This window comes from Pseudorasbora parva, chromosome 20 (genome assembly GCF_024679245.1).
Source record: "Pseudorasbora parva isolate DD20220531a chromosome 20, ASM2467924v1, whole genome shotgun sequence".
Classification (NCBI taxonomy): domain Eukaryota; kingdom Metazoa; phylum Chordata; class Actinopteri; order Cypriniformes; family Gobionidae; genus Pseudorasbora; species Pseudorasbora parva.
Window position 1 is genome coordinate 1,561,028 of NC_090191.1, and position 11,741 is coordinate 1,572,768.

The 11,741-nt window shown below is 41.8% G+C and overlaps 1 protein-coding gene across 1 annotated transcript; it reads right to left on the reverse strand.

Moving 5' to 3' along the window:
* Positions 1 to 1,689: 1,689 nt before the first annotated feature.
* LOC137049876 (tripartite motif-containing protein 16-like) lies at positions 1,690 to 10,870 on the reverse strand. Its single transcript, XM_067428626.1, has 6 exons — positions 10,433 to 10,870; positions 10,032 to 10,127; positions 9,712 to 9,945; positions 5,433 to 5,592; positions 4,842 to 4,889; positions 1,690 to 2,213 (listed from the first exon to the last, which is right to left on the reverse strand). The coding sequence occupies exons 1-6, from the start codon at positions 10,829 to 10,831 to the stop codon at positions 1,690 to 1,692; spliced, it is 1,461 nt and encodes a 486-aa protein (XP_067284727.1). The 5' UTR covers positions 10,832 to 10,870.
* Between the last annotated feature and the right edge of the window lie 871 nt (positions 10,871 to 11,741).

The following is an 11,741-nucleotide window of genomic DNA, read 5'->3' on the forward strand; positions in this document are numbered from 1 at the left end:
CGCACGTTAATCAAAAACGATTTGATGAATCAACTTGAATTCCATAAATTTTTGTCAGCACTGTCTGAGGATGAAAAATGACGTCATGCAATCGAATCGGCTTGATCCAAGGAATCAGAGGAAAAAATAATTTTGTTTCTATCCCTTATGGTTCAAAAGTTATTAGCATAAACATGAGTGAAACTTTGGACAGTTGGTGGCGCTAGAGGGAAGGGTTTAGAGACTTCAAATTTGGTCTGTTTACTATTGGTACTGACCTCTATCAGTGTACCAAATTTCAGAACTTTCCCGCAAACGGTTCTATGGGCTGCCATAGACTTCCATGGCGGAATAATAATAATAAGAAATCTAACGGTTTCAAGAGGGGCTCCGCACCTTCGGTGCTTGGCCCCTAATGAAAGAAAATAAAGCAAAACACAGATGTAGGGTTTATGTAACACACACACACACACACACACACACACACACACACACGTCTCTGTTGCGAATCGTTAGATTCCTCATTTACACAGGAATTGATCCACAAGCTGTGCGACTAATTCATTCTCTTCAATGGTTTCTCTTGCTCTTCACCTCATTTCCCTCACTCATCCTTAAACCTTCACTGACTTTATTTTTATTTAGCGGGTATATTATAAAAGCTATTATATTATATTATATTATATTATATTATATTATATTATAGCTCATCATTTACTCAACCAAAACAACTCTAGTGCTCAGATCATCTGTCCTTCATTTAGTCCTGGTTACCTGTAGTATTTAAACCCTCAGTCATTTACTTTTTTAGATTTTTACATTTACTTGAATAGTTTTTGGAAAATTTGAACATTTAAGAGTAGATTTAAATGTGGGTACTTTTACTTAAACTCCTCTTGTTACATTGTTTTAATGCAATGCATGTTAAGAAATGCGTAGTCTATTCAGTCTCTAGTGCCGTGTCTTTTCTAGAGCATGTGCCCTATTCACAAATTAATCATTCTTTGGAGTCGATTCTGTTTAAAGAGCGTTGGTTGGTAAATCAAGTGTCCGTGGACCTACAGTCAATTAAAAGCACATTTGCAAATGCATCCTATTGTTTGCCAGTGATGAAGATCTTTATTAATTGAACAAATGATGTCCCTGAACGTTAACAATTCAGGTAACAGATTTTACAAACCAACATATTATTACGCAACGATACCCTCACTACAAAGTTAAGTTAAGCTTAAAGTTTATGTGTGATTGTGATCTTCTGAGTCTTTAGCCTGTTCCTGGGTCCCCAACCGTGACACGGATATCTTATTTAATACATTAAATAAGCTACCATTCCTTTGTGTTCAGATGTCCAGCAGTGGTTATGAGCACGAGCACGTGAAAAGTTCTCTCTCGTTCTTTCAAATGTAGCTCTATACATTATTATTATACAAAGCTAAGGACATGTTACAGATATTTGGGTTACAGATGCCAGAAAGGCTTGTCTCTTCTGTATTTGTTGCAAAGATATCTAATTATGATAATAATTATTATTGAAATGAAATATCTATCTAAATAAAAACATGCCATTGTATTGCGGTTTTATATACTGTATATAACCTAGATATATTTAGTTAACATGAACTAATTAACTGCACTTCTACAGCATTTATTAATCATTGTTACTGTTAATTTCAACATTTACTAATATATTATTAATGTATTAATGATTCATCAACACAGTTTCACTGATGATCCAGGGGCAACTGTAAACCCAGGATAGAGTGTGTGTGTGAATGTGGTCTGGAGTGTGTGGATGAGGCTCATTGTGTCAGAGACGCTGTAGAAGGACAGAGTTCCTGCACTGGGATCCACAAACACCCCAATTCTTCGACAGCTGTTGGGCTTTATTGGGAGATCAGTCTCTATATCATTGTGTAGGAGCGTGTAACTGGAGGAAGAGCACAACAAACTCCAGGACTGATTATTAGATCCAAAACGACACTCTTTACCCCGCCCCTTCCTGCCGATGCTCTTATATGACACTGCTATTAACACAGCACGTCCACTCCACTCAATCTCCCAGTAACAGCGTTCACACACACTCTCGGTACACAACACCTGAATTCGCTGATCAAATCTGTCTGGATGATCAGGATACAACTGATCTGTGTCAGTGTAAGTAATCACTCTGGTCCTCTCAGACAGATGGAGTTGTCCATTCACTGTGTTTAGATCCAGATTCAATCGATGCGAATCTGATGAAAAATAAGGAATCAGGAATTATGAATCTGAAAGGGATTTTTGCTGCATGTTAAATGTGGTATTTACTGAATATTATGTATTAATTTTGTGTAAAAGCCACTTAAATATGTAAAACTGAAGTGTACTTAGTACCATTTGTGTTGGGAGCATTTGAAAAATTTGGTTGCATTAACTGAAACTGGGCAGTTGATTTTTAGTTCCCAGAATGTTTTGTATTGGTCTGGATCAGGAGAATAAATGTTGAAATTAAGTGTAATAGTTACAGTGCATCCGAAAAGTATTCACATATTTGCAAATGTATTTTTTTTAAAAGAAAGAAAAAAAATGTCCATAAGTATTCACAGCTTTGATTGGTACTTTGTTGAAGCCCCTTTGGCACCAATTACAGCCTCAAGTCTTTTTGAGTATGATGCCACAACCTTGGCACACTTTTTTGGGCAGTTTCTCCCATCCTTCTTTGCAGGACCTCTCAAGCTCCATCAGGTTGGATGGGGAGCGTCAGTGCACAGCCATTTTCAGATCTCAACAGAGATGTTCAATCGGGTTCAAGTCTGACTCTGGCTGGGCCACTCAAGGATTCACAGAGTTGTACCATAGCCACTTCTTTGTTATCCTGGCTGTGTGCTTAGGGTCGTTGACCTGGTGAAAGATGAACCTTCGCCTCAGTCTGAGGTCCAGAGCACATTGGAGCAGGTTTTCATCAAGGATGTTTCTGTACATTGATGCATTCATCTTTCCTTAGATCCTGTCTAGTCTCCCAGTTCCTGCTGCTGAAATACATCCCCACAGCATGATGCTGCCACCACCATGCTTCACTGTAGGGATGGTATTGGCCAGGTGATCAGCAGTTCCTGATTTCCTCCCGACATGTTTCATCAGACCAGAGAATTTTGTTTATCATAGTCTAAGAGTACTTCATGTGCCTTTTGGCAAACTCCAGGCTGTTTTTTTTATTTTTTATTTTTTATTTATTTTTTTACCAATGTTTGGCTTTCATCTGACATACAGGCATGATTGGTGGAGAGCTGCAGAGATGGTTGTTCTTCTGGAAGGTTCTTCTCTCACCACAGAGAAATGCTGGAGCTCTGTCAGAGTGACCATCAGGTTCTTGGTCACCTCCCTGATTAAGGTCCTTCTCCCCCAATCGCACAGTTAGGCTGTAGGCAGCTCTAGGAAGAGTCCTGGTGGTACCAAGCTTCTTCCATTTACGGATGATGGCCACTGTGTTCATTGGGACCGTCAATGCTGCAGACATTTTTTTTTTCACCCTTTCCCAGATCTGCCTCAATAAAATCCTGTCTTGGAGGTCTATAAACAATTCCTTGGACTTCATGGCTTGGTTTGTGCTCTGACATACACTGTTAACTGTGTGACCTTATATAGACAGTCATGAGCCTTTCCAAATCATGTCCAATCAACTGATTTACCACAGGTGGACTCCAAGGATTGTTTGTAGAATTGAGCAACAAAATTATTGGAATAAGGCTGTAACATAACAAAATCTAACAAAGTACTGTGAATACTTTCCGGATGCACTATATGTGTTTTTAAGGGAAAGACCTGTTAGTTCAGTTATGTTTGACATGTAAAAAAGTTTCTGTAATATTCGTTTTTCTGCAGAAGAGTGTTTGTGTTCATGTCGTGTGAGAAGAAATGACAAACATCACGTGTGTCACTTTACTTCAATTAGCAACTAGATGAGTAAAGTTCATAAAAAAACTTTAAGTTAGCTTGAAAAAGCCTAGCCATATAGTTTGAAGTTGTTTTGAAATCTTGAAGTTTGAAGGATTTCAGTTTGAAATGGTTTAAGTTTTAGTTTACTAGTTTTTAAAAAACAGTCAACTGTGTAGCTAGCTTAGTATATAACATGTTAGTATGTTGCTGGCATTATTAAACATATTGCAAGCATGAATTAGTGCATTGCTTTCATAATTTAGCATTTTGTTAGTGTTTTAACATGAATGAACATGTTAACATGCATGTTTTATCATATTGCCTATCAGCCCGACTCTACTTTTAGCACTCTTAACATAATTTTTAAATATATGTTTATCACCTTGCAGTTAAATTTTGATATTTCAAAATACATTAGTTAACATTAGTTAATGTATGAACTAATTTTGAAATACATTTTGTGCGTCAGTTTAGTCATTTTTGCAGTAATATAAATATCAATATAAATATAGGTTCTGCCATGGCTTGATCATAATCATGTATGCTTTTTGAGAGAGTGCTTTTGCTAATGTTTGGATCGTATTTAAAAAAAAAAGAAAGAAGCATTTTCTGACTTTTCTTTCATTACTGTTCTTTAGATATGAAGCTGATGGGTCTGCCCAAACCCAGGAGTGATGGACTGAAGAATTGTCAATGCTCATGTCCTGTTTGATTATCCTTTTTCCCTTTTTCTTATGATCAATAAAAAGGTAATTTACAGATTCTGAGTTGAAAGTCATTTTCTCCACCGTAGAAATATTTTCTCATGTAATTTAAATTATATCAGGTCAAGTACAGGTTTAGTAAAACATAACTTAGACCTTCTGTCATGTTTTCTTTCAGTCCTTCAACGGGAAGAACATGAACACACTCAGAGTGTTTTTTTGCTTGTTTTCTCAGTTACTTACATTGTAGGAAGTCGTCTCTGGTCCTGAGAACAATGTTGATGAAAGTGACTGTGGAAATCAACAGACATAAAGAGTGTGATTATCAAGCAAAGAGAAAATAATCCCTGCATCCATTCCAAATAAATTTCTAATATGATCTTCTACATGAGATGATGGAGGATGATTTCTGAGAGCAGCTGAATCTCCTGATGTATACACTTTGCATATAATTCAATATATTTGTGAAATTTAGTGAAACATTTTTAGTGAAAAAGGCGACAGAGGTAAGGAACCAAAACTCCATCAGGTGGCATAATGGAGAAAAATAAACCTTTAAAGTAACCAGACTCAGTCGAGGTGCCAGTTCTCCTCTGGCCAAAGCATTGTAAGCTCTATATATGGTTATTTCGGGGAGCAGACAGGGTGGAAATGCATGTACACACAATCTTCTGACTGGGAAATCAAATGGGAATTTTGCACAGATTTGGGTGTATGTATTGTTTTACAAATTTAAACACTTCTGTGTATACTCATAATCTGCCTTTTGTGTGTATGCCCACTTTTAGGATGACATCTACGTAAACTTTTATACATGAGGCCCCAGCACTTTACCTCTGTCAGAGATCTTCTTGAGCCCCTCTTTGCAGAAATCCTCCAGTTTATTTCTCAGCTGACGGACAGATTCTCTCACGCCATCAAAAGAGGAGAGAGAACTGAAGAGATTGTCATTGATGTCTGTTGATTCAGGAGGAGCTGAGAGAGACTGGAAACTCTGCGGAAAACAGAAGACAAAGCTCATCACCTCCACACTTCAGCCAATAACCTGCACTACCATCAGATATGTGTGGCTCTTGTTGAACTCTTGTTGACTTCTTATATTCTTTAAATTGCATTAGGTAGGGATGGGGGGTCCCCCTCTGTAAGAATCGTGTTCCAAAGTCTGACCACTGCAATGGTCCCTGATAGCCCTAAACATGCAACAATTACTCCAATTTTAAAGGCCCCTTGAAACCAAGCTCCCCTGCACCACAGATTTAGCTTTTCTTGGCCCCCAAACAGACAGTCGTCGCCATCGGTCATTCGATGGCGGCTATAGTAGCCAAGGAGAAACATCTGTGGCTGAACCTGGTGGACATAGAGGGGAAGGAGAGAGCCTTTCTCCTCAAAGCCCCGGTTTTGCCCTCTGAGATTTTTGCCACCTCCGTCGAGGCGGTGGTGGGGAAGTTCAGAGAGGCAAAGGCACACTTTTAGATCATGTATACCGCTGAGATCCGGGGCTGCACCCAGGCAGGCGTTAAGCCCTGGCCCGTCACAGTCTGAGGACCAGCGTCAGGGCCAGCGAGTTAGTTTCACCTCTCATGCGCCCCCTCCATGGTGGAGCAGGGCGCAGAAGAGGCAGGGCACACGCAGCAGGAAGAGGAAGGATGCTGGGGAGGCAACCCAGAACCAGTACTGGGGGTTGTGCTGGGATAAGTCTCAGACTTTAGCCCTCGTCCCTTCGTCTGTGAGAGTGACCCCTTTAGGGCCATAGTAGTGGTGCACCTAAGCATACATGTTGTAAATAAAGGTTATGGGTGGATATCTTTATGCTTCCTGTAGAGAGCTTCAGGGATTGCTGGATCATTTGAAGGTTGTTTGTAGGGCCCTGTAGTTCCCTTGCTATGTGGTAAGAACAATTATAGAGACACCAGTCACATGGCGTGTAGGGTAGGTTCAGACTAACGCATGAACTTCAGTTAGATCTATGTCCAGCTCTGCGGGGCTCTGACTTTCTGCCAGAGTGCCTCCTCTCATGTGAGGCTGTCACTCTCCCGAGCCTCGGGTGAAGAGCTGTGCTTGCAGGCCAGCCCTCAACAGGGCATTAGCTGACTTAGGCGTTTTAGGGATGACTGGGCCCTTTCGTAATTTTTTTTTTTTTTTTTTTTACAAAAAACCCTGTCTTCACTATGGCCCTTCAGTCACTGGATGACAGGTAGTAGGCCTCATCAGGCCTCCCAGAGGGCCTGCTGGGGTGCAGCAGGCCTCATCTGGCCTCCCTTGAGGGGGTGTTCCTGGGCTCCAGTCACCGGATGACAAGTAGTAGGCCTTCTCGGGCCTCCTGAGCAACCCTGTAATGTATGTGCTCGGTAGATCCAAGGATCGAGCAGCTGACTCCCCTCGCTAGCAAGGGTCGGAAAGCACTACGCTGAGCGCTGTTCTCCAGGATAGCTCGTCTCTAAGGTCCAGCCAGTTTTGCAGTCCCTCAGCTGGATGCCTCTCCAGAGGTGAGTTTCCAGAGGCTCTGTTTTTCAACAGACAGGGTTGGCCGACGGAAGTGTCCCATATAGTGACGCCAGGCCAGGCCTCCCTGGTGGCATTCGGTGAAGTTTTCCCAAATAGTGACTGGCTGGGGTGCCCTCGGGTCCCCTAGCCACATTCCCTTAAAGGAACCCCTTCTGTGGAATGGGTTGGTTCCAGGCCTTTGAGCAGCCAGGGTAGGACTTCATGTGTTACGCGAAGGTGCCCCCCAAGGCTGTAGCTCGAGCTATAACCGTAGGGAATGCTGTCACTGACAGCCTAGTGTGACCAGAGGTGGAGTGGTTCAGGCATTTCAGTTGAATTTGCTTTTCCTGACAGTTGTCACTGCCAGTAGGCATGCACTCCCCTCGGCATGGTTGCGTGGGTATATCGTTCCCCGTAGCGTCAAGCTGACGCAGCGTGAGTTCCCTTTCAAAAGGGGACGTCTCTGGTTACGACTGTAACCTTAGTTCCCTGAGAACAGGGAACGAGACGCTGCGTCATGGTGCCATACTTCGGGTCCTGCCTGCCAAACAGTCCCTTCAGACGAAGTGGATACTGTTGTGTCTGCACGGCGCCCTTATATACTTCCTGGTCGCACGTCGATGACGTCAGAGGCTGTCGCCGGTCAATAGGATTGATGTGATTGGATAGCAATTCAGACACCGGTCACGCTGGAGGCGTTCCCTGTAGCATCAAGCTGACGCAGCGTCTCATTCCCTGTTCTTAGGGAACTAAAGTTACAGTCGTAACCAGAGACGTTAAAGTGCAATTGCAAATAGCTCACATAATAAAATTATGAATAGAAAAATAAGGGCAAAATAATCCTTCTAGTAATTAATACACTAAGCAGGAGTATTTCAAAAACACTTACTTGCGACTCACTTCTTCACTGACCATTGCGCTTCTAATCTTTCCTGTTTTTTTTTTTAGATTAAATGTGTTGTTACTATCAATTATCAACAAGAACTCAACAAGAAACAACCAATGGTTTGAGAGAAACACACAAAATCTACTCGCATTGGTGTTGGCAATGCGCACGCACTTTCCGCCAATCAGCGATCAACAGGCAGATGCACTCATTCATGTCTGATGAGGTTTTAGTACAATAACTTATAGCTGTGATCACAAAGCTAAAGTGGTGTAAATATACAGTAAGATGTATCTACAGTAAAGAGTGGGAGAGTGATCCTATGTGGATTACACCTGTGGTGGATGATGATTCAAAGACTCTTTATAGCTATAAACAGCTCTGAGACTTCTGTGGAAAGCTTGAAATGAAATCGAATATGGGACTGTGACTCCCTGTTCATCATGTGCACACCTGATCAGGACATCTGCTTTAAACTGTCTAGACTGCGCTCTACTTGTCCCTGACAGCTACTGAAAGAGGTCTGAATCAATGATTCATCAGTTTTGACTGTTAAGTCTGTTAGGTTCTATGTACTTCACAACATAACGTTACTATAGTTCTGTCAAAGAGCAACACAAAGGTAGGCCTAAGCGCATTGTTGTTGTTATTTTTTGTTGTCGGATTATCGTACCGTATCAATCAATGATGCATTTTGGCAGTGGTGTGTACATTAACGTGTGAAAAATGCCAGCTAATTAAATAGTGTTTTCAGATTATTGCACTTTAAATTGGCGTATTCCTTCTGTTGACAATAAAAATTGTGTTTTTCAAAAAGCACGCTTTTGTCTGCTCTTTGAGACTGAAGATCATGAAGATATGAAGATCACCTGAAGCAACTTTGGTGAACATTATTCAAAATTGGTACCATTCGTTTTACCATGATGTAAAAAATCAGAATGGAAAAAAAGTTAAAATGTTATGGAAGTTTAGAAGTGTTGGTGGCACTACTGGAGCTTTGCAGTTAAATGTATCATCCAGAAGACCTCCGATAGAGAATACAAATCGCGTTTGTCTTTGGGGGTACTGCAGTATGATCGAAAAGGGCACTTTCATGATTAGAGGCAGGGGCTTGAGCAGTCCCCATACGCAACAAACTGAGATGGATTGTGTATTCTGACACCTTTCTATCAGAACCAGCATTAACTTCTAGCAATTTGAGCTCCAGTACCTCATCTGTTTTCATCTGTCAGACTACACAGGCCAGCCTTCGCTCCCCACGTGCATCAATGAGCCTTGGCCGCCCATGACCCTGTGGCCGGTTCTCCACTGGTCCTTCCTTGGAGCACTTTTGATAGATACTGACCACTGCAGACCGGGAACAGCCCACAAGAGCTGCAGTTTTGGAGATGCTCTGACCCAGTCGTCTAGTCGTCACAATTTGGCCCTTGGCAAACTTGCTCAAATCCTTAAGCTTGCTAATTTGTTCTACTTCTAACACATCAACTCAGAGGACAAAATTCTCAAATTGAAGCTGCTTCCTGGAGCACCTGCACTGCGTACAGCAAGCCAAATACGCTTAACCTTATTAGATTACGGAGTATATGTTTAAACAAACTTGTGAACAGGTGCCGTGATATAGAAATAAGCAGTGTTATTCATTTCACCGGTCATAAAGTTATCCCCTGCTCTCATGAAAGCTGAGTCTCTTGCTCAAGTCTTGCCTAACCCTACTATCATCATGTTCTTCTAGATCTCTGTTACCTGCAGGAATTTGATGTGATCCTGTGTGTGTGAAAGCTTCTCCAGCTCAGCATCTCTCCTCCTCAGATCTTTGATCTCCTGCTCCAGTCGCTCCAGACGTTCTTCAGCTTGACTCACTGCAGTCTTTTCCTGATCTCTGATCCGCTGTGTGACCTCAGATTGGCTTCTCTCAATGGAGCAGATGAGCTCAGTGAAGATCTTCTCACTGTCCTCCACTGCTGTCTGTGCCGAGCGCTGTAAGGACACATATCACAATCACACAGTGGCTTCAGTGAGTCCTTACTGAGACTTCTCAAACTGCTCTTCTTCTCCAGACTCACCTTATGAGCCTCCACAGCCTCTCTCAGCTGCTGAAGATATTTCTCTCTCTGCAGGATCCTCTGCTGGAACGTCGTCTGTGTCTCCTTCAGTTGAAGCTAAAGCACAAACCAATAACAGAGATGTCACATCACATTACTGTCAGTATATCTGTCAGAGTTCTGTCCCTTTAGTCTAGTCTACTCTTGGTTTGCAGAGATGTCACTTTATACTGTTGTCACTAAATCATAATCTGAAGAGTTTTTGTAAAAAGGTTGGTGTTGATAACTATATTTACAGTGCATTTTCACAATTTTTTTCAGTTTCCATAAGTTTATTGCTGAGGTGTGTAGTGTGAATACTGTTATCTGTTGCAAATTTAGGCAAAAGTGTCAGCATATTTGGTTAGTATTTAGTTCCATACCTGTTTCTCTGTCCTCTCTGCTGCAGCTGATACAGTGTCGTGGTTTTTATGTTCATCCATCGTACACAGCACACATATACACGTCTGATCAGTGCGGCAGAAAACCTCAAGGAGTTTATCGTGTGTTTGGCAGATCATCTCCTGCAGCCGTCCAGTGGCTTCAGTCAGATTGTGTCTCTTTCCTTTAAACAAACTCTCATGTTGTTCAAGGTGATTCTGACAGTAGGAGTTCAGACACACCAGACAGGACTTGACGGCTTTGTGTTTTATTTCAGTACAGACGTCACACTGCACATCTCCAGCTCCATCATAACTGTCAGCAGCAAGTTTTCTCTTCTTCGTCTTCTCCACCACTTCAGCCAGCATGGTGTTTTTGCTTGAAATTCTGGCTTCTGCCATTTTACTGCATGAGACACACAACAGCTCAACTGCACTTCAATATCGCTTTTCCTGAACTGAAGATTTTCTGTGTTTGTTTTGTGTTTTGTGTAAAACGGGTGTGTCTGTAAGTGTAAAACTTCCACATTCCTGGTCCGGATGAGCCTCATTCCAGCAGAGTTCAGTTTCGACAGTCCTCCCACACACCTGGATGTTGTTTTAAATGTCAAAACCTTTCTTAGTTGACTCAGGTATGTTCAGTAAGAGCTGGAACTAAACTGTCATGTCTCCAGGAGTAGGAGGAATCCTTTACTATTATTACTATTATTGTACTGCAGGGTTAAAATGTGTGTGCAGTTCCTGTAATAAACTTGTGTGTTGTAGGAAATCATTCATTATTAATTTAGAGGTGGTTTACATAACTGAGGTGGTTTAACCACTGTATCAAATAAATACCTTGGGTTGTGTTTAGTTTCTTCCAAGAGAGTCAAGAAATAAGCAGATCAGTTTTTATGGCTTTTCAGCAAGCAATCGTACTTTCATGTGATGTCATTAAGCGAGATCGGCAAAACTTTTGCTTATCTCTGTTGAAATTCTGAATGGGTGGGCTAGGGAGACATTTGAGTGGCCTCAGCCATCACTGCCCGTGCCTTGATCCGGTCCCCACTTGTGTAACAGTTGTGTGGTGTGAGAGTGTGGAGTTGATTCCTCAGCTGAAGGTTGCGATCGGTTGAAACATACGACAGTGACTCAGAGGATGTTCAGGAGCCTGTGGAGGACAATCCTGAGATGAATGAGGGACCAAGTAAGCAGATACTAAGGTAAACATTGTCTCTGTATTTGCCAGCAAGTACTTCCCTGAAAAATTCTCAAACACAACAACAACACAACTACACTTCAATATCTCTTGTCCTGAACTGAAGTGTTTCTG